General features: G+C 37.7%; 1 protein-coding gene across 8 annotated transcripts in view; it reads right to left on the reverse strand.

The window, feature by feature from the left end:
- CR2 (complement C3d receptor 2) overlaps positions 1-27884 on the reverse strand; it is a 34252-nt gene that overhangs the window by 1674 nt on the left and 4694 nt on the right. The window contains exons 2-26 of one of the 8 annotated variants that reach the window (XM_036832070.1): positions 26220-26399; positions 24754-24853; positions 24241-24326; positions 23282-23680; positions 21210-21386; positions 21025-21127; positions 20303-20388; positions 18743-19132; positions 17152-17340; positions 16967-17066; positions 16657-16739; positions 15728-16135; positions 14949-15125; positions 14779-14869; positions 14408-14484; positions 13084-13488; positions 12521-12697; positions 12359-12446; positions 11921-12003; positions 10665-11057; positions 9436-9621; positions 8158-8346; positions 6806-6829; positions 6034-6109; positions 1857-1962 (exon numbers count right to left, since the gene is read on the reverse strand). In XM_036832070.1, the coding sequence (XP_036687965.1) occupies positions 1872-1962; positions 6034-6109; positions 6806-6829; positions 8158-8346; positions 9436-9621; positions 10665-11057; positions 11921-12003; positions 12359-12446; positions 12521-12697; positions 13084-13488; positions 14408-14484; positions 14779-14869; positions 14949-15125; positions 15728-16135; positions 16657-16739; positions 16967-17066; positions 17152-17340; positions 18743-19132; positions 20303-20388; positions 21025-21127; positions 21210-21386; positions 23282-23680; positions 24241-24326; positions 24754-24853; positions 26220-26399 (4358 nt within the window). In that variant the 3' untranslated portion in view covers positions 1857-1871. Of the gene's footprint in view, positions 1-1856; positions 1963-6033; positions 6110-6805; positions 6830-7364; positions 7618-8157; positions 8347-9435; positions 9622-10664; positions 11058-11920; positions 12004-12358; positions 12447-12520; positions 12698-13083; positions 13489-14407; positions 14485-14778; positions 14870-14948; positions 15126-15727; positions 16136-16656; positions 16740-16966; positions 17067-17151; positions 17341-18742; positions 19133-20302; positions 20389-21024; positions 21128-21209; positions 21387-23281; positions 23681-24240; positions 24327-24753; positions 24854-26219; positions 26400-27884 lie in introns of those variants that run through there. The other 7 variants (XM_036832089.1, XM_036832079.1, XM_036832097.1 and 4 more) reach the window with 7 other exon arrangements.

Below are 27884 nucleotides of genomic sequence, written 5' to 3' on the forward strand. Positions count from 1 at the left end.
TTTATTCACTGAAAAAACAGAAGCATCAGAAGAGAACTTCCACATGTGCTTTCACCATCACATCTCCCCACCTACCTTCATCTGCACCCATATATTCTACCTTCCCTCCTGTTATTAAGGCCATGCTCCTATCTAAGGTCTACTCCTCTGCTTAAGTCCTGGATCCCACTCCTTCTAGCTTACCCAGATGTTGCTCCAGCAATTCTTCCTTTTCTTTCCTGCCATCATTTTCCCCCTTCCTACTAAATATTCTCTTCAGCTTACAGGAATAACAGCTATTCCTCCACTCTTAAAAATACTTCCCTTTACTTCTTATTCTTGCCATTACTCTACTTATCTGCTCCTCTTTATAGAAAAACTCCTTGAAAGAGTTAATATCTCCAATTTCTCTCCTTTCATTCTCTCTTAAGGCCACTTCAATCAGCTCTAATTTGCCTCTTTCCTCTACACCAAAACTGCACTTGTCAAGTTCACTAGCAAATCTTGTGCTGCTAAACACAATGGTCAGTTTTCATGACTAATCTTTCTCGATCTCTCAGCAGCATTTGACAGGGTCTGTCACTCCATCCTCATTAAAGTTCTCTCTTTGCATGACTCTAGAACACCACACTCTGGGGTTCTCTCCTGAATCAGAGCTGCTTCTTCACCCCTGTGTTGGCTCCTCCCCACTCCATGACTCCTAATGTTGGAGGATCCAGGGCTCAGCACTTGGACTTTTCCTCTTCGCTAGCCTCTTTCACCCCCTTGCTGATCTTACTCGGTTTCATTATTCTGTACATCCATACACTGACAAGGCCCAAATTTGTATGCCAAGCCTGGTCCTATTCCCGAAGCGCTGACCTGTACATCCAGCTACCTCTTCGACACTTGTACGTGGATATCTATTAGATATCTAACACTTAACATCTCCAAGGTGGAACTCATTTTTCTTCCCAGTCTTGCTTTCCATTCTCAGTTGTCTTAATTAATGGCAATTCTGTCCTTCCAGTTACTCAGGCCAAAAAACCCAGGCATCATCATCGACTCCTCCCTTTCTCTCATATCCTGATACAAACTGTCAGCAAACTCTACTGTCGCTATCTCAAAAATGCATGCAGAATCTGAATTCTTCTCACCAACTTGTTGGTGGCCCCTCACAATTTATTGGAGTTCTGTGATAGGGTCCACAGGGATTCCCCATCTTCCACCCATGGCTACATACACTCTCTTCTTAACACAGCAGTTAAAGTGATCATTTGCTTCTCTGCTTAAAACCCTCCAGTTGTTTCCATCTCAGAATAAACACTAAGCTCATTACGATGACCTAGCATACTCTGTAGGGTCGACCATCCTCACCCTCCTCCTGTATCTCTCTGGTTTTGTCTCTGCTGCTCTCTCCCTTGGTCAGTCCATGCAAGGCCACACTGCAGCAGGAACACTCCACCTTATTATGATCTTTGCACTTACTGTTCTTTCTTCCTGGAATGCTCTTTCCTTTACAAGGCTAGCTCCTTACTTCACATTAGTCTTTGCTCAAATGTCATTTTCTTAGTGAGGACTTCTCTTCCAACTACCCTGGCCTATCTATCCCCTTTCCTGCTTTCTTTTTCTCCACAATACTTAATCATGTTCTTATTTATCTTATTCTTAATTATTTTGCTATTTATTTAAATATTTGTTGAATAGATGAATAAATTTTAACAAAAACAGGGACATAGTTGGCAATGTGAAATAGATAAGCTAACAATTTTTGTGCATGATTAGTAAAGATGTGCAACAGAACCATATATATTTAGTACTATGCTTATTGATAAATTTAAATTGAAGGAAATTTTGACATATAAATTAATAAGAATATTTAAAATTTCATTAGATACCAGTTTTTCTTCTGATTAGTTTGCTAGGTTGTATGGATCAACAGAATATACTTCCAGTGTTTCTAAATGAATGTCTTCTTTACGGCTTGTATTTGTATAATAATTGCTAAATGGAAGAAAAAAGAAAAAAGAAATTCTTTACTCATTGGCCATGATTATTATAAAGATGTAAAAGTTGTTTCCTTTCCATAATTCCCAACACCAAGTAAGTACTTTGCATGGATGATTTCATTTTATTGTCTTAAATATCCTATGAAGTAACCCCCATTTTTTGGAAAGACCCATAAAAATAACTTGCTAAGCTGCCAAGTATCAAGACAGAAGTTGATATTAGGCAGGACTCTTAATGACAAATAACTATGACTCCCAGATTGAAAAAAAGTCATAAGCTTTCATTTTATAATATGATCATAAATTTACCTTTGGAGAACCAATCTTCCAATCTAACTTAAAAAGAAATTTTTTAGATTTGATGTTTAATTCAAAATCCTTACATAGTCATGCAGCGCTAAAAGCTATAAATGATTTTGAAGACATTTTTACTTTTATTCTCTGAAAACACATGTACTTTGCTGTGCTTCTAAAACTCTTTGCCAAAATTAGCAAAGGACAATAAAATGTGATTGTACTATCATGTAGAACTCTGAGATAAAGTAATACAAAATTATTGGGGAAAAAAGATTACTGTTGAGAGTACTTACAGCCTGTCACTCACTATCACATTTAAGAGGTCAACTTACATATTTAAGGGGAAGATACATTAAAATTATTATAAAATGGTAACTTTTAGGTTAATGTGAGATTTAGGTTTTATTAAAATATCTTAGAAGACAAGAAAAAAAAATAACATACTCTCTTCTTCACATGTTTGGATGACTTTTAAAAACATTTAATTTTGTTACTAGACATCAATTTTTGAATAATTCATTACTCATCTTACTTACAAAAAGTATTCAAGGCAACTCAAATGTCTACATCAAGTATCAGAAACTAAATTGAAGTCAGTTAGAAAATGGAAATAAAACAAGTGAGTGATGCTTAAGAATTTAGTTTAACATATACGTTTGGTTCATATCAACTGAGGCACTTACATATAGTATTTGATAAAAACATGTTAATAACCTTAATAATCAGACTGGAACATTATGAATTATTTGAGCTTGTAGGCATTCCCAAAGTTTGCAAATTTTCCTACACATGTAATGCTCTGATAGCAAACTTAGTAGCAGGAAGGAAGGAGATAGAGACCACATTTCTATTTTACTTAAACTTCTATTTAAATTACACTTGGCTAAAATTATCTTCTAACTTCCTGTGAGGAAAGCCATGCAAATGACATCCCTAGTTTTGTTTTCTTGAGAACTTTTTCTGTCTTGAATTCTGTGAGACTATTTTCCCCTTTCATCTTACTTCTGACTGTTCCTTCCTCTCCTGCCTCTTAAGCATTACTGTCCTTTTGAGATCTGTTCTCATCCCTATTTTAATCTTCTATGTTCTGTTTAGTACCAAGGCTTCAATTGTGATTTAAATGTCATCTACCTGAGTCCAGTCCTCTCTCTTGAGTCCTACGTCATGGGTGCCTGGAAGTAGCAGGTCAGAACTGAACTCATCATCTTTCCCCACAAACATGTCCCTCTCTTCTTTTGATGAACCGTTGGGCCCACCCAGTGGCATCTGCTTGACTCATTCTTTGTGTCCCCTTCTCCCCACATTCATCAATTCACTAAATCCTGGAAAGCCTATCTTCTTCATAGTGAAGGCATTTCTTACATCTATTCCATCCTCTTGAGCCCCACCACTGCTGCTTTTGTTGACAGCCCAGTACCGCCCCTTCTTTTGAAAATGCAAATCTGAACGTATTGCTTCTTTGCTTAAGATTCTACAGGATAAACACCAATTCCTTGTCATCACATGCAAGGTTTTTGATGATCTAGCTCTTGACCATCTTTCCAGATTTCCCCAAGACTGTTAAATTAAACATTAGTTCAATGGGATGTTAAAAGCCTTATATGAGAAAAAAAAAGTTCTGCAGTCCAACTAGTTTGAGAGATTAGTTTTTAAAAAATTAAACAGGCATCTTTATTGTAGAACTTTAAATATTCTCATGGTCATTGTGAATCTCCATGAGAAAAATGTAGTATGAAGTATTTCCCAATCTTTTTTGGTCAGAGAACACTGTTTCTCCTGAAATCATTCACAAAACCAGGGTTATGTGATACATACTCTGATAAACACTACTGCCTAAAGTACATCTCAAATGTAAACCCTTGCAAGACCAACTGTGCTCAGGCCCTCCCAGGCTTAGAGCAAACTATTCAGGTTCAAAGATGCCACTATTACATAGTTTCAATGTAACCCCTTCATGTCTGATGCCTGCACTAGGCATTATAGAACTGTGAACAGTGTAATCAGATCATTTAGATAGATCCAAGTGACTTGGCATGTTAAAGTAATTTTGCTGGAGTTTGTGGGTGACATGTTTAGGGTGACATGACTTGATCATCCCCCACTGGAAGTTACCTGAGATTTGGTAAGACTTCACATGATTATCCTCCCTAACACTAGCATGTATGGAGACTTAAGAACCTGAGCACACGGAACATTTCCAGGCTGATGCCTGATGATATCATTTGCTAAAAATGTATCCTTTGCACCTATCAGAATATTCTGTAATTTCCACAAGATGTATGTGGTCAGAGGGGTCTTTTATGTCACTCCTCCACATAAACCTATGCCACCTTCACCTTCAATCACCATCACACATACTATTTTCCCAGTCATGTCAACTGCTTATGTAGTTCTCATAATATATAATGGAATGACAAGCCTCTGGGTCTTTGCTCAAACAGCTCCTTCTACCTGGAATACCTTTCTCCCCTTGTTTACACTCTCTTGAGATGCACCTGAAATATCTTCTCCACTATGGAAACTTTTCTAATCAAAATTCCCAAGCACTGCTCATTTGATTGTGTCCTCACCAAATATCACATGACCCACTATGGCAACATTACTTTATGGATACAAATGTTTTTTAAAAAGAATGAATTAAAAATAAAATGTAAAAGTATGTCTAATTTCTGGATAATAAAACATAACAAAATATAGAAACCTAGTCGTATATTTAAGGAGTCATGAAAACAACCAAGCGAGAGAAAACATTACTTGAACAAATAGAAAGGCCTAGTAAATTTCTGAATGGGAAAGCATTACAGAAAATGTGCCAGTTCTCAACAGTTAATCTATAAACTTAAATGCAATCACAACATATCTGTTTTTAGAAAATGACAAATCATCTAAAACTCCTGTAAGAACAAACAGAAGAGAGAGGAAAAGCTTAAAAAATTATAGTGAGGGGATTCTTGCTTTATCAGATATTATAATAGTAGAAAGCTATACTATTTAAACACAAAGTGGTTTGTGATAGAATAGACAGATCAATACAACAACAACAACAAAAGAATCCAGAAACACAATACATCCAGATAGATTAATTATTTAACATATGATCAAGTTAGAACTAACCTTCTAGAAAGTCATTTGGCTATATTTACTAAGCATCTAAATGTTCATACACTTATCCCTAGCAATTCTAGGAATCTAGGCTAAGGAAATAAGGAGATGTGGAAAAAGTTTCTTTAAAGGTGTTTCTCATATCTTTATTTATTATCAAAATAAATGTGGAAGCAACCTAAAATTTCAACAATATAGATACATATAATAGAAAAATATGCAATTAAGTAGGTAAAAAGAAAACATGATTTAATAAAAAAAAAAATCTGTACCTGAGGCTAAATGAAAAAAAAAATTAAGGCAGGAGACTATAAGGCCAAAATTTCAGTTTTAAAAGGAAAAAGAGAAATAATATAAGGAAAATGATCATACCTGTATAGGAACGTACCAAATATCTGCAGTTGTTATGACTGGGATTTTTTTCTATTTTCTAGATTTTTTATTACATATAAATAAACATAATCTGATCTGAATAAACACCATTCAAATAAAATTAGTTTGTTATCTTTTAAGTTCTTACAGAAAGGGCCTTCTATTTAACACAAGATACCTTATTCCAGTTATCCCATTGCAGTATTTATTTCATTTAACTTGTCCTTCTGTGTTTAGTTTCAGGCAAGAAGTCAAAACCTTTTGTGCGTTTTGGTCAAGCATGCGTTGAACTTACCATTCTCTGTGTTTTAATATCATGCATAAGGTGATAGCACCCAAGCAGAAAAGAGCTACTACCCCTGCAGAAAAACCTAGAAAACAAAACAGAGTATCAAATGCTAGAAAAATGTGACCTACCTTGATTTGAAGTGACTGTGGGGCCTATTCCTAGTGGTGGGGAAAATGTTATGTGACTTTTCTACTTGTTCTTCTTCAACCATATAAATACTGAATTCCTAAATCATCATATGTGGGCCTAACGTTTTGGATTCAATCCAGTCCATATTTAATCTAAAGGACCAAGCATTTGACCACAGGGTTCCAGTCAAGTTTCTGTTGAGCTTTTCTGTTCTTTTCAGTTTTATCAGTAATATTCTTGTCACTGGGGTGAAATTAGGAGCTCAGGACACCAGGATCCCATGACTTTGCATAGCAACATTTAACTCTCAGTTGTGAAATATATTTTGTTACTGCAGAATAAGCCAGTCTATTTTGATAGTAACCAAATCATGCAAAAGACCAAGAGTTAAACTAAATTTTTGGTAAACTTAACTTTCAATTTAGAAACTGGGAATAGCTGTTCAAGTCATTTATTCCATTCTATCCAAAAGTGACAGTTTGTGATGTGAAGTACACATTAAAAGATCCTTAAAACACTAAAAAGAAGATAACTTCTTATGAGTTAAAGTGAAAAAAAAAATAACAGTCAGGATATAGGGCCTCAAATGTTACATACATTTTTATAAATCACCATTAGAAGTTTTCTTCGAGTATTTAAGAAAACTTACCGCAAATAAGAGGAACAAGTGAGCCTAAGGAGAATACAAAATCATGAAAATATTAGTCTAGTTGCATGGTTCCACATAGTTCTAAGTCCCATGGTAATGTCCCAGAAATTAATCTCAGCTCCCTCCTCTCTAAGTCTACTTAAAAAGAGGTATTGGAACCCTGAATTATACCCACTCTTTCTTTCTCTCTTTTTTTTTTAATAAATATATGTATTTATTTATTTATTTATGGCTGCATTGGGTCTTCGTTGCTGCATGCAGGTTTTCTCTAGTTGAGGCGAGCGGGGGCTACTCTTCGTGGTGGTGCGCAGGCTTCTCATTGCAGTGGCTTCTCTTGTTGCAGAGCATGGACTCTAGGCACACGGGCTTCAGTAGTTGTGGCTCGCGGGCTCCATAACACAGGCTCAGTAGTTGTGGAGCACGGGCTTAGTTGCTCCGTGGTGTGTGGGATCTTCCCAGACGAGGACTCGAACCTGTGTCCCCTGCATTGGCAGGTGGATTCTTAACCACTGCACCACCAGGGAAGTCCCTACCCACTCTTTCTTCATTTCTTATGTAACAACTTCATTGGCCTTTAAATTTTTTTTCCACGTTAATTAAGTTGGGGTAGTTCATTCATGAAAAAAACCAATAAACTCAATTTTATAATCAGGGATTTCTCAGGTCAGAATGCAAACATTAACTGTTACAACAGGTTGGTTAACATATTTTTGGAGGCCCCTGTCATATTGCTAAGCACTTATAAATCAAGATTCAGCAATAACAGAAGTCTCAGCAGCAAGTCCTTTCAAAATACAGTCTGTCCTCTGTATCTGTGGATTCAACCAACCACAGATCAAAAATATTCGAAAAAGCCAAAAATTTCAGAAAGTTCCAAAAAGCAAAACTCACACTGCGAGCCCAGCAACGATTTACATAACATTTACATTATATTAGGTATTATAAGTAATCTAGAAATTATTTAAAGTATACAGGAGGATATGCACAGGTTATATGCAAGTACTATGCCATTTTTTATAAGGGACTTGAGTATCTGCAGATTTTGGTATTCAAGGGGGTCCTGGAACCAATCCCCCTGAGGATACCAAAGGACAACTCTATAAGGTTGTTAGTTTTGCACCTTTTAAATTAGTGCTCTCCTCTCTTTATTTCCTTTCTTTACTTTCCCCATTCTCTGAAAGTCTCACTTTTACTACAGTAGACCACCAACTTCAAATTCATCTGTTACTATACCACTGGTCACAGACCTATGTCAGTTTAAAACCCAGGAGTCCCTAACATTGAGGGATACCACTCACTCTCTTCTTTCCAGCGAAACAAGTAGGAGTTGCAGTGAAGCCCTTTGTACTTACTTGGGGATTTGCAAACAGCCAGGGGAGGGTTCCATCCGTGATCTTCCTGACACTGGCTCTGGGGACTGCCTTCTAGGGTATACCCATCTTCACATTCTAAAGTGATGACAGCTCCATACTGATACATTTTTCCAGGCTCCAGCCCACTCTGGATTCCATTTCTATGCTCTGGGAAGCTACAGTTCACCTCTGAAATTAAAGGAATCTAATTGAAGCTGAGTCATATTTTGACATTTTACCAAGAACGTAGATACTGCCCTTAATGGAAAGGTTTATGAAACCAATTTAGTTTATTCTCAGTTAGTAAAACTTCACTGAAATAACACAAAATGATGTCCTAGGCATAACCTTTTAGTGTCAGCCATCTACCTCAGGAACGTCCAGGTAATCATACCAGATTACTTTCCTTTTTTGTGCTTTAGTTTCTAAACCAATAATGTTGAATAATTTTTGTGGCTTCTTAGAGAAATGATGAGGGCTGAATGAGTAACATTAAGACTTCTGAATTTTTGTTTCATCAACTTTGACTCTTATTCTCCAATTCTTCTTACATGTAAATGCTTCCTCATTTCTTCTTTCATCTTTTCAGTGTAGGGGCCAATAGTGTGAGATTTTGGATTTGAACCTGACTCTAGGATTTTCTAGCTGTGGAACTTTGTGTAAGTTACAAATCTCTCCATTCTATTGGGACCTCATCTATAATACAGGGATAATGGCACCAATCACTGATATGGTTCTCACGAGGATTAAATGAGATAATGCATGCAAAGTGCTCTGCACAGTATCTGGCATATGGTAAGAAGTGCTTAACTAATATTCAGTATTAATTCATTACTCATATTTCATATGCACTGCTTATGATAATGAAAATGACATTCTGAAACTTTTATAAAAATATACCTATAATCCTACCACCACTTAGAGAAAACATACTCAAAAGATAACTTTACTTTTTATGAGTATTTTGTCAAATGCACACTTATAATAACTGTAACCACAGTGTAAATTCAATCTGTACTTTAGTTGTTTGATTTACATAAAGACTTCAACTTTCCATATTTAAATGACTACATAAGTGATAGCTCAGATAGAGCCTCAGCCACTTTTCTTATTTTGCAGTATTTAGATGACTTCATCTATTAATCCAATTAAATGCATTTAATTAAATGATCCAATTAATGCATTTATTTGGCTATTTTAAGTTGAAAGTACCTAACTGAATATATCTATTTTGGACAAATTTTATTTAAAAAATAAGAAAACAAATAAACAACACACCTTTGCAATAAGGGACAGGTCCATTCCAGGTTCCCTCATGTGTGCAAAGAAGGAGTGCCTCTCCTACAAGCAGGTAGCCTTGGTTGCAGCTATACAGGATTGACATTCCGGGAGAAAATCGAGCTATGTCTCCACCAGTATGATTTCCGTGGGGGATCTTAAATGGATGTTGACATCCTAAGAAAGCTTAGACACCAATTTAAAAAGATCTTTAATTTAGTACAGAGGAACACATAGCCAGCAAATGGGTGATAGCAATACAGAAAGAAGGCAGGCAACAAGCCAACTAGTCAGTATCCAAAAATATTCATTTAGCCCAAACCAAACGGTACAGAACAGAGATTTGCATTTCCTACCTATATCATATATGATCTGAAGACAAATGTCAAATGGAAGACAATGAAACATCAGTGGTTACAGCCCACAATTGTAATCTATCAGAGAATAGTAATCTTTTCTTTTCTCTTTAAATGGTAAAAAGGTTGTAGTCAAGGGTCACACCCTCAAATATCTACAGGAGCCAGGAAGTGAAGCCACCAGATATGGTAAGTCACAGAGCACCTGTCCTTCTAAAAATGGCAGCCACTGCCCAATTCAAGATACTGGTACCTTGCAGGAAAGCAGAGGGGGCCCTCACTGTATCACAGGTTCACTGTTTGCCTTGGGTGGTGGAGATGGGTTTCACTTAAAATAAGACTACTGTGCTAGCCAAAGAAAACAGTTTTGAACTCAGTTCCTGGTCACCAGTTGGCAGCCTCTGTTGTAGATAGCCACTGATAGGGATAAAACTACCGATGATAACTAAAATTACGAGACAATTCAGTGAGTTTTAAGGCCAGCTCCACTCTCCAGAATACTCAAAGATCCCTTTCTGGCTTGTATCACAGCCTTACATATCAAATTATCAAGCAATATTACTGCCAAACATTTGCCCAAAATGGTATGTGCATTTTCCCCATTCTAAAGTAATAAAAATAATAAACTTGGGAGACTCCATCAGTTTCGAAGTTAACCATTATCCTTTCATTTACCTTTTTTCAACAAGCTTAGAAAGAAAAGGGAAAAAAAGAATGAGCTGAGAAGATAAGGCAAGGCAGGTATTTTGTAAAATAATATGACTGCCTTAGCTTTTACTTGCCTTTCTTTAGGCGGAATGGCAAGTGCAGATTCAAAACCCTTTTTCTTTATTCTGTGCAACATCTCATATTTTAGTGCTGAAAATATCTTACCCTTTTTGATACAAGTTGGTACAGCTGGCACCCATTTGTTGTCAGTATGACACCTAATCAAGTGACTCCCATTCATGATGAAGCCGGGATCACAGGCAACATGTACTATGTCATTGTGGGAATATGAAGAACGAGTTTTATTTAGCTTGTATCCATGTGTGACCTCTGGATTAGGGCAGTGAGTCACAGGAGGAGATTTTATGCACTGTGGGGGAGGTCCACTCCAAGATCCACGTCCTTTAGAATCACTTATGCACCGTATACTTTTCTCTCCCAGAAGATAGAATCCTTGGTCACATTCATAAGAGATTTCATTTCCATACAGAAAGTGTTCTGCCATCACACCCCTGTGCCTCCCATTGTTAATCACTGGTGGAGGTTGACAGTGGATAACTGCAGAAGAGATTAAGAAAGTCTACTTCAGCTAGTACACCATGGTGGACAGTTTTCAATCAGATACTATAAAACTAAATAATAAAACTATGCAACTGCATGTAGTGCACATAGCTATTAAGTTATTTAAATTTTAGATGCTGGATTATACTTTCTTTTAAAAAGCTTTATTAAATTTTTGACTACATGAATAATACACACTCATTCCAAAAAAGAGTCAGAAAATACAGTAAAGTATTAAGAAAGGAATAAATACAGCTATGTTCTCATGAAATAGAGAAATAGTCTCTTTTTGTTATTTTTTAAATTTTGAGCAATTAGCAGGTATATGGCAAATACAGTCATTCCTCAGTATCCACAGGGGATTGGTTCCAGAATCCCCCATCAATACCAAATTCTGAGGATGCTCAAGCCCCTTATATAAAATAGCATAGTGTTTGCATATAACCTACGCCCAACCTCCTATATACTTTAAATCATCTCTAGATGACTTATAATACCTAATACAATGTAAACGCTGTGTAAATAGTTGTAAGTAAAATGTAAATGCTAGGTAAATAGTAGCCAGCACATAGCAAATTCAAGTTTAGCTTTTGGAAGCTTTCAGGATTTTTAAAAAAATATTTTTGATCTGCAGTCGATTGACTCCATGGATTTGAAACCTTCAGATACAGAGGGCCAACTGTATTCATTTCCTACTTGACAATTTTGTTTCCCAATGCTAGTACCATCCAAACACTAAAACATGTTTCTTATGTACACTGAGCTAGAACACATCGACTGTTAAGGTATAGATTAGTTCTGTAGTGACCTGTTCTCTTTAATCCCCTACAACCCACTGACAACTTTTTTTTTTAACTTACCTTTACAAAGTGGAATCTTTTGGAACCAAACCCTATTCTTATCACCTTGACATTTCCGATAAGCATGTCCAGTCAACTGGTACCTAGAGAGAGATTATAATACGTTTTCTTTTCCTAAAAATCATGTCTCTGAAACCTAGCCTCCTCAAACCACTAATACAGAGGCACTTCTAAATAAGAAATTTGGCAGAAAGGAGTCAAAACTCCTGGCCCTTCAAGTAAGCAAACTACTTTAGACTTAGTGTTACTCCCAACAAAGTCATTTCCATGTCAAGAAAGGACTGAAAAGTTAGAGATGCTACTTAGACCTTTGGAACCTCACAATCTCTGTTAGTGTGACAACGAGGAACCTCTAGAGGGAGTCACCAAGACAAACTGAGGCTAGAATTAATGCACAAAGCAAGGTGGAGACCCTTTCTGAGAATGAATCATACTTACCCATCTTGGCAGGACATATTAACTGGTACCACAGGTGAACCAAGTGGAAGCTCTTGAAGACCTTCCTTCAAAGGTTGGCATGGTGCTTCTAGAGGAGCAAAGTTGGAATTACTTATACATGCCTGATATAAAAGAGAAAGACAACTCAGGAACTGAAAGTACCTTCACACCGAGGGGCAGAAGGACTCCAATTTCCTGAAGGCATACAGTGAATGGATCTGTTTCCCACAAGCAAGTAGCCAGGATCACAGGTGTAGTCTACAGTCATCCCAGAGACAAAGAGGACCCTATTTCCACCTGTATGCCGACCATGGTGGAGCCCAGAAGGTGGCTGACAGCCTAAAGAAAAAACTTCCCACATAAATACCAACAAAAACTCAAGAACACTAAGTATACAACATTTGACAATAGACAGTCTGAAACTTTTAAGCCAAAGATCATCAAGCTCTTATTCATTACTGAGTGCTTTCTGCTCTTTTGAAGGAACCTAGAACCTTAAAAAAGATCCTCTCAATTATTTACCCTGACTGTATCCCAGATCCAAGGGAGCATTTGCAGAAAGAATATATACAACAACACACATAGACTGTTTTGTTACAGAATGGAAGAAATGGGACAGTAATCTATGCCCCCTTGCTTTTTTCCATAACTCTAGCTTTGGGTGGGAGATAACAAACAAGAATAAACAAGTAAATACCTCATTTTTCTCTCCACTGAGTTTTTACCTTTTTCACAAACTGGTATTTCAGGATCCCAGGTGTTATTGGCTTTGCAACGAACCTGACTGCTGCCCTTCAAAGTAAATCCATTATTACACTTGAATATCACACTGTCATTGTAGAAATATGGGGCTTCCTTGCTAGATATCTTGTATCCATTTGCAACGTGGACATGTGAGCACTGAACAGCAGGGAGGGAAAGTTTACAGAGAGGAGCGGGTCCACTCCAGATGCCCATCTCTTGATCGTTGCTTGTACAACGGATGGTGCTCTCCCCAATGAGGTTGAACTTCACTCCTCTCTCTGGCCCGGGGTTACATGTGTAAGTGACTGTGGTACCATATAAGACATCTGAGGAACTCCCTGTGTGTACTCCATTGTAGATAACAGGGGGTGGTGGGCAGGTGATATCTGGAGAGATGAAAAGTTACTGTACAATTCTGTTCCAGTATTAAACACCAAAGAAGAGAAATGAGGCTGGTTATGAATCTTTTGTTATCAGGTTTCTTGAAGCATATGGGTGAGATGTGATGATATGCATTCTATCAAAGCTCATTATTACGCAAAATTCAGTTTAAAAGATTTCATAGGAAAGAATTTTGTAATGTGTTAAAAGTGAAGATGTAGATCAATATCATATTGTGAGACAGTAAAGTCTGATAGCAAATTATTAATTAAGAGAAGAATTCTTTTTTTAATAACCAATAGGTCAATAAAAGGCACAGGGGAATAGAATTAAACTTTTTTGAGATGGTACATTGTTTTGCTGTGGTGATATGATAGGCTAGCCAAGAATATTTATTGTTGATTGAACATCTACTTTTTGACAGGCAATTGTCTCATCTGCAAAGGAGGGATGGGATAGTACCATTTAATTATAATAACTTTGAGGTCTGCAGTCTGATGCTAATGTTACAGATAAGAGGCTAGAGTTCAGAGAAGTTACATAAATTGCCCCCGGTCAATAAGCAGTAGAAATAGAATCCGAGTTCAGATCCCACAACAGTTCCCTTTCTCTCCACTAAACTACAGTGTACCCAAAATTAAGGATGGTGGCTCATATACTCACTGACCTCATTACTCTTATTCTCCCATATCACAAAAGAGAATCAGTAACTAAATGCATTTAAATTAAGTGATTGCTAGGCTTTGAAGTAAAAGAAAGCAAAACTGTGCAACTATAACTGTTGACAAAGTGAATAGAACAGAATCTAATATTTTTATTCCCATAACATGCCTAAAACAGAAATCTCACAGGATTCTAGACCCTCTGTTATTCATATTTATAGATCTCACATTATTCAAGATTCTTTGTTATTTTTCTACTCACCTTTACAGAGACGAATCTCCATAAACCAAGGAATTGTGCCTTGACACTGCTGATAAACACTCTCGCCTAGCCGGTACCTAGGGACAAAGAGTCATGACATTTTGCCATCTGGTGACCACTAACCTAAGCAAGAGCTATTGACTCAATCGCAGACACATTACTTTCAGTACAGGAATCAATAGGAACAAAAACGTAGCCAGCATCAGCACAACCCACCCATTGCACAGCATAGTTTCCATTAATGGAAAAATAGAGTGATCACACTTCCATGAACACGTGACAAGGGGGGTCTTTGAGATTAACTCCTACACAGAGCTTGCAATGTAACTGATAAGCCAAACCTAGTTCAGACTGAGACAGTCCTCACTCACCCTTCATCACAAGAAGAGTTGACATCTGGTCTGATAAGTTGGTTCTTGGGTTTTTTAAAGACTTGCTTTCCTATAGGTTCACATTCTGCCACTAAAAAAAGAGAGGAGGATGAGAAGTCAACTCAAGGCAATCTCAAAACCAAAAAACATCGACATTCAAAGCCTGGAACCTTTGCATGTGGGGGCAGTGGGTATCCACACTCCCTCAGAGGTACAATGTATGGATTCTTCTCCCACCAGCACATAGCCAGGGTCGCAGCTATAGTTTATGGATGTTCCAGGGTCAAAGCGAATCATGTGTCTATCTTCCTTTTGCCCATGGAGGATTTTAGGAGGAGCTTGACAATCTAAAGGAAAGATACAGAATTTTTCTTATGTAAACAATGATAGAAAGAAACTGAGCCAAAGAAAGTGACATTTATGCTACAATTCCACTCTGGTGGCAGTTGTACAGTACAGAAGTAATCTTGCAGCCCAATTTTGGGTAATTTTAGACCAGTGGTTGTCAATTTTTTTTCTGCATTTAGGCAGCTGCAGATTTTTTTTTTTTCCATTCCCACTGGGTGCTCCAATTCCTCTGTTGTACAAGGAATCATCTTGTACATTTCGAATGGGAGATTCTGACCTATCTGTAGGGTTATTTTGCTGAAGTCAAAATCACTTTTCTTTTAAGAAATCACTGTTAAGACAAACATTTTTTCCCAGTTGTTTTCCCTTTAAAGAAATAGGCAACTTCGTGGTCCCTAATGATTTTTCCCCCCAAGGATAATCCTACAAAATGAATGGGAGACAGTGTTTAAAAAGCCTTCTCTATAATTTATCTTCACTATATTTTGTAAAATTGAGGGGACTGGAAGTTGGACAACGCCCTGCTGAACTCCATAACCCCTTCTCTAATGCTTCAGAAGGATGAATCAGTGGCACCTGTTCCAAGCATTGGAATACCCACCCTTTTCACAGACTGGTACCGATGGTTCCCATGTGCCTTGGGCATTACATCGGATTCCCTTGCTGCCCTTCATGGTGAAGCCAAATACGCAAGCAAATACCACAGTGTCATTATAGGAATATTGATCTTTCTGCCCGGATGATATTTGGCCTCTTAGGATCTGGGGAGGTGGACACCGAACCTCAGAAACAGAAAGTTCACAGCGTGGGGCAGGGCCGCTCCAGGTCCCAGTCTTCTGACTATCAGTGGTACAATGGATAGTTCTCTCCCCAGTGAGGATGAAGTTCACTCCTTGCTCTGGGCCCCGGTCACAGGTATAAGTGACTGAGCTTCCATACCGAACATTCACTGAAGAGCTGCCCGTATGTCTTCCATTGAGAATAGAAGGAGGTGGTGGGCAAAGAATTTCTAGGAAATTACAGAGAGAGATGACAAGATTCCAACTGTACTACAAACAAAGAATGTCTCGGATGTTGCTACATGCCACTCTCACATCCTGGGTTCAGGGACAGTAATATTGGAATCTGTAATGAAACTGTCAAAGCGGCTATAGCAATATAATTCAGAAAGTATGATTTAAAGCTTTATTCCTTAATATATCTACTTTGCTGATCCTTTGATTTCTTTTACCAAGTATATAATCTCCTTTATGTGCATGGCCTGGCTGGCAAATGTACATAGCTTTCAGAGAAAGAAAAGCTTAGAAACCCTGTTTTACTTGAGTAAGCAAAGGATAAAGAGGTAATTCAAGGATGTTTCAGTGAAGAACATATCCCTTAAAGATCTAAAGATCTCTGGGGGAGATCCTTGCTCTATAAGATCCTGTATAGTAACAACTGGAGGGAACGCTTTCAGTTAAGCTGAGAATGTGGTGTCCTGTTGAACCTCTGGCCAAGGAACTAGTTGCAAACCACAGTTACTTAACATACCTTCACATACTGGCATCTTGGTCCAAAAAGTACGCTGTCCAACAATTACACACTGGCTAGAAGGTTGGCCTTGTAATCGATACCTGGAGACAAAGGGAGGTCATTCAAAACTATTAGGCAGAACAAAACCCTCTATTTAAAATCCAAATTCACTTAATTTGTGGGCACCAACTCCTTTTATTGGCATTATCTCTCACAACCTTAAGCTGTCCATCGACCGTCACAGAGAAGCCTTCTGCAGGTTTCACAGTTCACACCATGCACACATAAGTCAAATGAATTAAATCTCATAGGCCCTCTAGACACTCACCCTTCACTACAGGAAAAGTTCACAGTTGCACCAACCCGAAGACTTGTGGGCCTCTTTAACTGCCCATTGAGAAATGGTCCTGGAGGTTCACACTGTGCCTCTAAGAAAACAAGCCAAAGATGAGCAAAGTGTGGCAAGTAACATAATAGCCCAAATTCTTAACATTGATTGTAAATTTAGGGTACCTTTACATGTGGGAGTGACAGCACTCCAGTCTCCCGAAGACAGACAGCGAATGGTCTTTTCTCCAAGAAGCAAGTAACCAGGTTCACAGCTGTAGGTCACAGACAATCCTGGGGCAAAGGAATCAACACTCTCCCCTGTGTGATGCCCACTGGCGATTGTGGGAAGTGATGGACACTCCAGGGGGATATCTTTACACACACACATTAGGAAAAAGGTCATCAGATAGCTCCTTCACAGTCTGTATTTTGACTTAGTACATACATCCAAATAAATGATACATGGTCTATGCTAAGCAGTCGTCATTAATTTTCGACTCAGTCTTTTAAAGATCAAACAGGTATGGTTTAATTATATCCATTTTATACCGCAAATAGTACATTATTTTTTATTTTTAGTTACACTTTATGAATCACATTTGCAGTGTGAAAAACTTCAATTACCAAAAAAAAGTCCATTTTCACTCATACTCTCATTCTACCCTTAAGCTTATTTTCTGCTCCAAAAGTAGCATGTTGTTATTTATGGAGTTATCCTGCCAGATACTAGTAATATAGTGTTTTTGGATCCTATACGTGATATATCTATACACATATTTTGGGTGTGTATGTATACTCAATACATATTATTCTAGGCCCTGCTTTATTTGCTTAATAATCTATATCTTCCCATGTCAATACATATAGGCCTATCTAAATCTTTATAATCTTTAATCCTATCTATAATCTTTAATTGTTTTTCATGGTCACCCCATTTGAGACTATCTTCAGATCTTCCCTTCCTCCAAGATTATATATCTGTTTACAGATAGATAGAATCATATTTTTCTAATAGTAATTTTTTCAACTCTTTAATCAATTTAGAATTTATCAATATTGTTCTTTATTAAGAAAATAAATACCTTATTTTGATGGTATAATTTTTGTCATGTATTGCCAGTTCCCATAATTACATCACTGAAATTCAGATTTAGAGTTCAGCAGCAACATAAACCACACCAAATTATAAGGAAAGGAAGAGCTTACAGTACTTCTTATTTTCAAAGTTACTTGATTTGAAATGTTATGGCTTAGGACATGAGTTTGAAAAATAGTGGATCACTCAGAAAGCATTTATAGAGGCCAAAGAGAGCAGCACATCATTTCTGCCAGACTATACTAACAGCTTTTGTAGATCAATTTTAAATCCACTCATTGTGTTTTTGCTATTAGAGCCCACATTTCTTCTCATTTTAACAATAACCCAGATATGCAGTTGAAAACTGTAAAACCCAATTCCCGCAGTCCAAACAAATTCTGGCCCCCATCCTTGTGGGACTTATTCCATTCAATTATTAGGTGTGTTTAGTTAGATTTTCCCATTATACTTTAAAATTCTTTGCTCTACTGATGTTTGTTGAATGAATATTTATATCCCTCTACAACCAAGAAAAAGCCAGGAAACCATACTTTTCACCCTTTCCGTTGCTTCCTCCCTCCACCCTTACCACTCACACATCCACACTGTTCTTCCTTCAGAATGATACCAAACTTAATCTGCACAGAAATGCGAGGCTCCAAGCTCCTGAATCAGTTTTATTTTCATTCTACTCACCACTTTCACAGGTTGGTAGTGGTGTTGGCCCCCATGTTTTATTTGCTTGGCACCAAACAGTTTTGTTTCCTTTCATGGTGAAGTTGGTATTACAGGTAAATGTCACAGAATCACCATGTCTGTATGGTGGTCTAGACATTTTATTTCTGTATCCACCTGGTACTATGGGCTCAGAGCAAATAGAATTTTTATTGTAATATTCACATATAGGAGCAGCTTTATCCCAGATTCCATTCACTTTGTCTTTAGTTATACAAAAAAGAATACTTTCTCCAATGAGGCGGAAGGCACCCAAACAGCTGTACCTCACCACAGCGTTAACAGCTATGGAACCAGAATGATAACTATTCCGCCCATTTTTGATAGGAGGAGGAGGGTCACAAAAAATCCCTGCAAAGTAGAAAAGAAAATATGTGGTCATACTGATCATGACAATAAGATTCAAATTTAGATAAAAGTCCAAATATAGGTCGTGTCACTTTTTCAGAAATAGACTTAGAAATTTGTATAATTTATTTCTTACTCATAGTCCCTGCCTGTCCCCAAGTTCCTAAATTCTTACCTTTCTCTTGATCCTCAGCAAACAAAGCAATATAGGACTATAAGCCATCTTGACCAAACAATAACAATGAAACAGAATTTATTGAATAGTTCTGTGTCTAATCAACTTTAATAATGAAACAAAAGGCAAACAGTACATGAAAATAATATATTAATGACATACTAATCACACGTGGAGAGGCACCATGGACTAATGAAATCTGGGCTCATTAGACCTGGTTTCACATCCCCACAGTCATTCAATAGCTGTGTGACCTTAGGCAAGTCTCACCCTCTTTAAGCCTCGGTTTTCTAGTCTAGTATAATTCAAGGTTGTAATGAGAATCCAGTGACATAAAAGTACCTGAAAGGGGCAAGTACAATACCTGGAACATACTAATTATGCAGTGCCTGTTTCAAAAACACAGCTGGGGCTATAAGTAGTGAGACCACATTCTGTCCCGTTACAAAAGATACTGCAGCCTCACTGCAAGTCATTTGTCATCCTTTGATGCTGGTCCCATTTGAAAGACCCACAGGAAGTGATCAGAGGTTTGGAATAGTGACCTCATATCTTTTATTTATTTGTCCTAATAGACATGAAGAATATTAATTGTTTATAGCTGCGTTGGTATATGCACACCTTTCCTGAGTGAGTCTTAGAATAAAGGAAAAATTGCCAACCTCCAAAACTTCTGGTTGATTTCCATTTAGCTCCAAGAATTGCTCATCAGATGAGGAAATGGCATAAGAAGACACAGCCAAACCATTTCAGCACATCAGTGCTATTCATTTTCAGTAGGGGTAATTTTTGAGAGCCTTTATCCTTATACACATAGAATACTCAATACCATATGTAGTCAACTGAATAAATTTAGTTTTTGTCTGCATTCTAGAACATACAGAAGAGTGGCATATATATGTTCATATTGATAAGATTTTATAATTGATAAATGCATGAGAATACACCAAAAATCAAGAGGCACGATCCATACTTGATTATTTTTGCTTTCTACTCACGTTCACAGACAGGAAACTTATTATTCCAGAGTACTCTCATTCCTTCTGAGACACACTGACTAGAAGATTGGCCATTTAACCGGTACCTTAAACAATAAGGGGTAGCAAATCATCACCAGAACAAACTAATTCTCGGTTGCATGGAATTCATCACTTCTCTCAAGTATATGGTATTAATAGCCTCTATTTTTGTAAGCATTTCTGGCTTAAGGAAAATGTCTAAGATTGTGAATCAGCTAAGCTATGTGAGGCCTTCAGACCAGCTGAAAACACAGAGAAAACAGTCCTAATGATCTGTTCTTTTCTTGAATTCTCTCTTTCCTCTTTGGCATCCAAATGTCAAGATTTTCTTGACAATTAGAAGGAAATAACCTAAGTTCCTAGTAAAGAAAACATCAGAGACTTTGTTCCCTAAGCTCACTTTAAAGAGTCCCTCTTACTGAACCCCCAACATCTATTCAGACTCCAAAATAGAAGCCTTAACTTCAGAGCCCAAACTTTGCTTTTGCAAATGATGAAAGGATAATTCTCAGCTTTGGCTGGCCATGCACAATTTACACATTTGGGGAAAATCAATGGAATTTGCTTAATAACAGAATTCTTAATCATAAAGGGTAAAGAAAAGGAGAGAAAAAAATTTTAACTACCTTTAAAGATCACACTTTGCAATGCTTAGCTATGGATCATAGGCCCCAAGTCAGGCCCCATCACCTTGCACTCACCCCTTATCACAAACAAATGCAACCTCTGCCCCAAGCTGGAGATTAGGAGGAGCTACCACATGACCGTTGAGAAGTTGGTTTGGAATGGCATCACATGATTTTGCTAGGAAAAAAGAGACAAGGCTGGCACATGAAGAGTCAGGAAACAGCTAAGTTTCCTTGAGATGGAATAGACCTTTAGGCACCTTCACATTTGGGGGCTGGATGGCTCCAGGTTCCCAAGGATGTACACTGCATAGGGTTAGTTCCAATGAGAGTATAGCCAGGCTCACAGCTGTAGGACACTTCCTGTCCAACTGCAAAGAATTCCTCATCCAATTTGTTATAATTACCATGGTAGATATGTGGAGGTGGTAGACACCCTGAGAAAAGAACAGGACCAGAGTCCTTTTATTTCTGAAATAAGAACTTTCTTCTCTACAACCTAAGCCAACTTGAGGTTGGCAGGAGTCGGATGAAGGTGGTCATGTCAATTCTCCAAAGTATAAGGCAGACACTCTTTTGGGTGAGCTGCAGTGGGGCTAACATGTGTTTCATATTTTAGACACGATCAACCTTGCATCTATCTTCCTTCTGTACCTTGATCTATGCCAAGAAACATTATTCCCATTCATCATTTTCCCATTTCATTTAAATGGATATACTCTCTCACTAATGTTGTAGCCAAAGGAATCAAACTATTATAATGCATTTTTACCACAAAAAATCTCCTCTTTCTTCCTGCTTCCCAAACCACGGATGAAGTTTCTGAGCCTTGTTGGGGGGGGGGGCTCCCAATGTTGCCAGGTTTTTAATAAGTCAGGCACTTCTCAATAAGAGTAAGGGGAAAAGGGGGAATGGGGGAAGTGACTTGATCTTAACTCTAGCCTTATTCCATAAACCCTACATTTTTCAATAGGAGAATGTATAATACCTATAGTAATTTGAATCAAATTCTGATCAGCCCATTTCCCCCATTGGCCTGGCCAATAGGATTGAGAGTTTATTTTATCCTCATTTAAATAAAATCTAATCACATATGATTTTTTTAACATCTTTATTGGAGTATAATTGCTTTTCAATGGTGTGTTGGTTTCTGCTTTATAACAAAGTGAATCAGTTATACATATACATATGTCCCCATATCTCTTCCCTCTTGCATCTCCCTCCCTCCCACCCTCCCTATCCCACCCCTCTAGGTGGTCACAAAGCACTGAGCTGATCTCCCTGTGCTATGCATCTGCTTCCCACTAGCTATCTATTTTACTTTTGGTAGTGTATATATGTCCATGCCACTCTCTCACTTTGTCCCAGCTTACCCTTCCCCCTCCCTGTATCCTCAAGTCCATTCTCTAGTAGGTCTGTGTCTTTATTCCCGTCTTGCCTCTAGGTTCTTCATGACCATTTTTTTTTTTAGATTCCATATATATGTGTTAGCATACGGTATTTGTTTTTCTCTTTCTGACCTACTTCACTCTCTATGATAGACTCTAGGTCCATCCACCTCACTACAAATAACTCAATTTTGTTTCTTTTTATGGCTGAGTAATATTCCATTGTATATATGTGCCACATCTTCTTTATCCATTCATCTGTTGATGGACACTTAGGTTGCTTCCATGTCCTGGCTATTGTAAATAGAGCTGCCATGAACATTTTGGTACATGACTCTTTTTGAATTATGGTTTTCTCAGGGTATATGGCCAGTAGTGGGATTGCTGGGTCGCATGGTAGTTCTATTTGTAGTTTTTTAAGGAACCTCCATACTGTTCTCCACCAACAGTGCAAGAGGGTTCCCTTTTCTCCACACCCTCTCTAGCATTTATTGTTTGTAGATTTTTTGATGATGGCCATTCTGACTGGTGTGAGATGATATCTCATTGTAGTTTTGATTTACATTTCTCTAAAGGTTAATGATATTGAGCATTCTTTCATGTGTTTGTTGGCAATCTCATGTGTTTGTTGGCAATCACATATGATTTTAATCATATAAAAATCTCTGATCATTAGCTCTGGTACTACCTGCTTTTTTTTTTTTAAGTGTCTTCTAATTTCCCCTACATTAATGCATATCTAGCACTGTCCCAGAATATAGTAAATTTCCCAGCTCTTCTACATTTAGATACTACTTTCAAAGTTTACTTTTAAGTTCTTTAACCAGGATACCCAACTACATACACTCACTGTCTTTATCTTCCTCTTCTCATAGGTACCATATATCTATTCCTCCCAAAGTCTCAATTTATTTCTAGAACCCCAAAGTTTCAGCCCAACTCACCCTTGAAGCACCTTGGCAGTGGAGGGTTCCATTTGCTGTTTGGTTGGCACCATACTGTGTTGCTGCCTTTCATGGTAAAGCCAGGCTTACACTTAAACATCACAGAATCATTTAAGGAAAATGAGCGTCTAAATCCAGATTCCATAATTCCATTTTCAACTTCTGGAATTGGACATTTGACTACATGAATACACCGAGGGGGAGGGCTGCTCCAGATGCCAACTCGATTGTCTTTGCTGGTGCAATATATTGACTTCTCACCCACGAGGTCAAACAGCTTTTTCCCATTCGGTCCAACATGGCACTTATAAGTAACCACCATTCCATAGTAAAAGTCCTCGCTACTGCTGCTGTAAAAGTCTCCATTGGAGATGGCTGGGGGTGACTCACAAGGAATAGCTTGGGGAGGATGGGGTAGATAGGAAAAGAGAGAAGGCATTTAAATGTTATACCTTCTGGGAATTTTGTCTTAACTCTTGCAAACCAAACTTCCACTTAGCCTACAATTAACCCCTATTATTGAAATTCTGTATCCTCATCTCAAAGATGGTTCTAAATGGGAAGTAGCAAGGTAGGAAGATACATGGAACTGGCCTGATAAAAACCCACAAAAATATGATCTGGTCACCAGTCCTGACCCCCAGAGTACAGATAAACTGTTACAAAAGGCACCTAGGGTGGTGTACATTTTGCATGGAATAAAGTTGGCAGTGTGTAATCTTGTGGCATATTTTAGATTTGAGCACTTATTCACTATGAGATAATGTACCATCAAAGGACAGTAAGCAAAGGAAAGTGTAATGGGATTGGGGGCATAGAAGAAGATAAACCACAGATCTGTGTCCAGAACTACTCAAGCCAAGTGTAACCCACTTATTTTGATGTGTAGAGGCCCACTTTCCCTTTGGAGGGTGACAAGAGGAATTACCTAGGTGCAATAAAGGGAAAATTCTACTCACATTCACAAAAAGGCATGTCCTTATCCCAGGTTACAATATTGTCTGAGATAATACATGTGGCAGAGGAGTCACCAATGAGTCGATATCTAAAGACAAAGAGATGAGTGATCATCTCCCAGCTGGACATTTTAGGAAAGCTTAGTTCTTTTTCCACTGAAAGAATGGCAAAGAATAGAATATCATATATGACAAATAATGGTGACAGATTAAGGACTCATACAAAAGATTCAACAATCTAAAGACAAATGAAATTTGACCTCCTGGTCAGTAACACTGAAGATTTAAAATTGGAAGAAGAATAGCCCAAACCTTTTTCTCTTCTAGGGATCCTCTCTAGTGGGTAATCCTGAAGAGTTGCCTCTGGAGCAGATCAGAGAAGTGATTCTCTTTTTACTTATCTATGGTTAAGGGTGGGTGGCAATTACTCAGCTCTCTTTTGGAAGATGGGTGATTTCTGGTTGAAACTAGTGTTCTAATATCCATGTACTCTGGAGATGTCTCCTGGTGACTCACCCTTTATCACAAGAATATGTAATTGTTGACCCAAACACGATACCCCTGGGTGCAAGGACAAAGCCATGGAGGAGTTCTCTAGGACTTACACATGATTTACCTATAAGGGAAAACAAGACAAAACAGGATTTGGGACTGGGATTTGGGGAATGTTTTGTGTTTTACATTAAATTCCAACCTGACTGGACTTGCTGAGTAGTTTACTTATGTTTATTCAAAGAAATTTGGGACATTTACAGAACTTCTATCTTCCAAAGGATCAGTCAACTCCATAACACTATTTGTTTAATGCATGTAGTCTATATTTCTGAGCATGGATGCAAACATTATTTGTAGTCAACCATAATTTATAATCTCTATTTCCCCTTTTTATACTCTGTCAGTTGATGGCAACATCTACCAAGTCCTATGGCTTAAAACAAACAAACAAATGAACAAACAAAACCTCACAGTCATCATTTCCTATCTGTAACTCATTTTCTCTACCCCCTGCCCTTAATTCAATAGATCACCAAGTTTTCATGACTGGATTCCAGAAATCTCTCTCCAAACCAACTATTTTGCCACCACTATAATCTCTCATTGGATCATCGAGTAATAAAATTTACCTTTCTAATGCTGGTCGCCATTGGTCCAGCATATCTTCTATGCTGCTGCACACATTATCTTTCAGAAGTATAAAGGTGGTCATGCCACTCCCCACATTCAAAAACTTACACTGACTTACCATTGTTTATTGGAAAAGAATGCATGGCCTACCACACTTAAACTCCAATCCACTTAATCAACTACTATTCCTCACCATGCACCTTATATTCTAACCACTCTGAATTTTCCTATTTTCCAGAGACGTCATGTTCTTCCATACCTTTATGTGTTGGCATATGCTGTTTCCTCTGTCTGTAGTGCCTAGATTTCTCTATTCTCCTAGATAGCACTTATTATTTACTTCTCTATTATATCATAAAATTTTATCTCTATAAATAAAAGCAATTACACCATAGTACAGTATTTGTTCAAAAACCAGTCTTTACAAATACTATAGGACTTCCTCAATGACAGAGACTAGCAGGTTAATTTTTATGTCTCTTCCAAGCCCCACCATCTAGCCTAATGCTTCATAGCCAGTGGTTACTCAAAAATATTTCTTGAATTGAGTTGGGTGAAAACTAATATGAGGTGAAACTAATATTCCTTGTATACTAACTTCTAAGATAACTGTAACACAGTACAGAGACCATAGAACAAGGTCATGAAGATTATAGGATAAACAGGGTTGGCCAGCTGTGTGACTTAACCCCAATACATGATACTTAATACCCTTAGGAGTAAAAGAAAACATGGAGAACCTAGCAGCCCCCTTCATTTGAGATTACTTACTTTCTCATCTTTTATCTTGAAAATAATAGGTTAGCCCATAGAGACATGCTATAGACCCAAAGATTCTTCTATTACTGATTACTCACGTTTACAGATTGGCTGAGCATCTGACCACTTGGAGGTCTCTAGGCAGGTGATAAAGAATGACCTCTTGACATACCCAGGAAGGCATTCATATTCCCAAGTTGTCCCAACAGCAAACTCAGACTGATCACTCTGAATTTTAGGCTTAGCAAAAGGATACCTTGGCAGGAACTTACACTGGCCTAAAGACAAAGACCACAGGAATATCAAAACTAAGAGAGGCTAAAATCTCTATTCAGCTTGTTTTGTCACCAGTTACAATAACTTTGATCTTTAGACAGTAAACCCAAGATGTCAATATTTCCTGGGTCAAACAAGATATATCTTGCAGTATGAATGCATATACAGAGAAATAAGCTCGGGAGTTCAAAGGCTTTTTAGGATAGACTTCAGAAGAAGAGCTGGAGAAAATCATTTTTTAATAAAATTCCATAAAGACCCTGGAGTTGTTCTATCTTCTTACAACCTCATAAATAAAAACTAAAACCTTATAAGTAAAAACTTTTCTGGGATAGCACAGGAAACAAGTATATCAAGTATATCAGACCTTGAAAGCTCATCACATGTATGATCCTCTAAAATTACTTTAATGAATTAACATTACTATCTTAGTCATTAAACCCTTAGGTCCTAGCAAGAAGAAAATAGGGTTGTTTTTATTCTTCATTATTTTATTCCATTAACTTAGTAGAGTAATATACCCCCAAAAGAGTTTAGTAAATACTTCCTGATGGGTACCAGATAAAAGGAGCCAGTTTTTTCAAGACACTTCTCTGTGACTTAAAATAATTATGATGATGATTATGATGATGAAGATGAAACAAACCTTATTCTAGGAGATGGGTAAGAAACTGTAACACCCAGATACTTGAGGATGTACCTGGAAAAGAATTTTTCTAGGTATGAAAGAGAGTTCAAGTTTCAACTCCAGAATGGTGGTATATTTGAATATCAAATTTATAAATCTCCTTTTTCAAACAAATCTGAAACTGATACAGGTGCAAGTCAAAGAACAAACATGGACTAACTGACACAAAGGCAAACACAGAACTCCCAAAGTTGTGGCCAGACCCAACCTTTTTGTAGCCCAGCACTTCTGTTGGAGAAGTCATATGGACAGGATCTAAGAATAGCCATTACTCTTGGGACCCAGATCCCACTGTAGGTCTCCTATTTCTTTCCTCAACTCCTTTGGTGTCCTCCATTAACACCTACAAATGTTTCCAAATGCATACTTTCGCAAAACAGCAAGACTCTATAGGGAAAGTCAGGGTTTGACCTCAATGAAGACCAACTTCACGACCCTGCCGTTATTTGTACCAATTCACCCTAATCAAATGATTTAACCTGTAATTATCCAATGTGGATAAGGGCAATCCTAAATAATTTTCCACAATCTGAAAACCAATTTGAGTTTACAAGATTTAATCATTAGTGATGACATGGACTGAGAAGTAACCAAGATCTTGAAGCAAAAAAAGTAGAAGGTGAAAGGAGATAAGAATCATACTTTCTGGATGAGAAACAATGGGAAATTTTTATCTTCAATGAGACTTAGGGACACCTGTCTCTTGGGGGAACGCCAGCTCTTATTAGTAATGATTTTGCCAAAATCCCAGGTCACAGGACAGAATTTCCAGCAATCGTGTTCTCTTTCATATCAGAAA

The sequence above is a fragment of the Balaenoptera musculus genome, chromosome 1 (assembly GCF_009873245.2).
Source record: "Balaenoptera musculus isolate JJ_BM4_2016_0621 chromosome 1, mBalMus1.pri.v3, whole genome shotgun sequence".
Taxonomy (NCBI): Eukaryota; Metazoa; Chordata; class Mammalia; order Artiodactyla; family Balaenopteridae; genus Balaenoptera; species Balaenoptera musculus.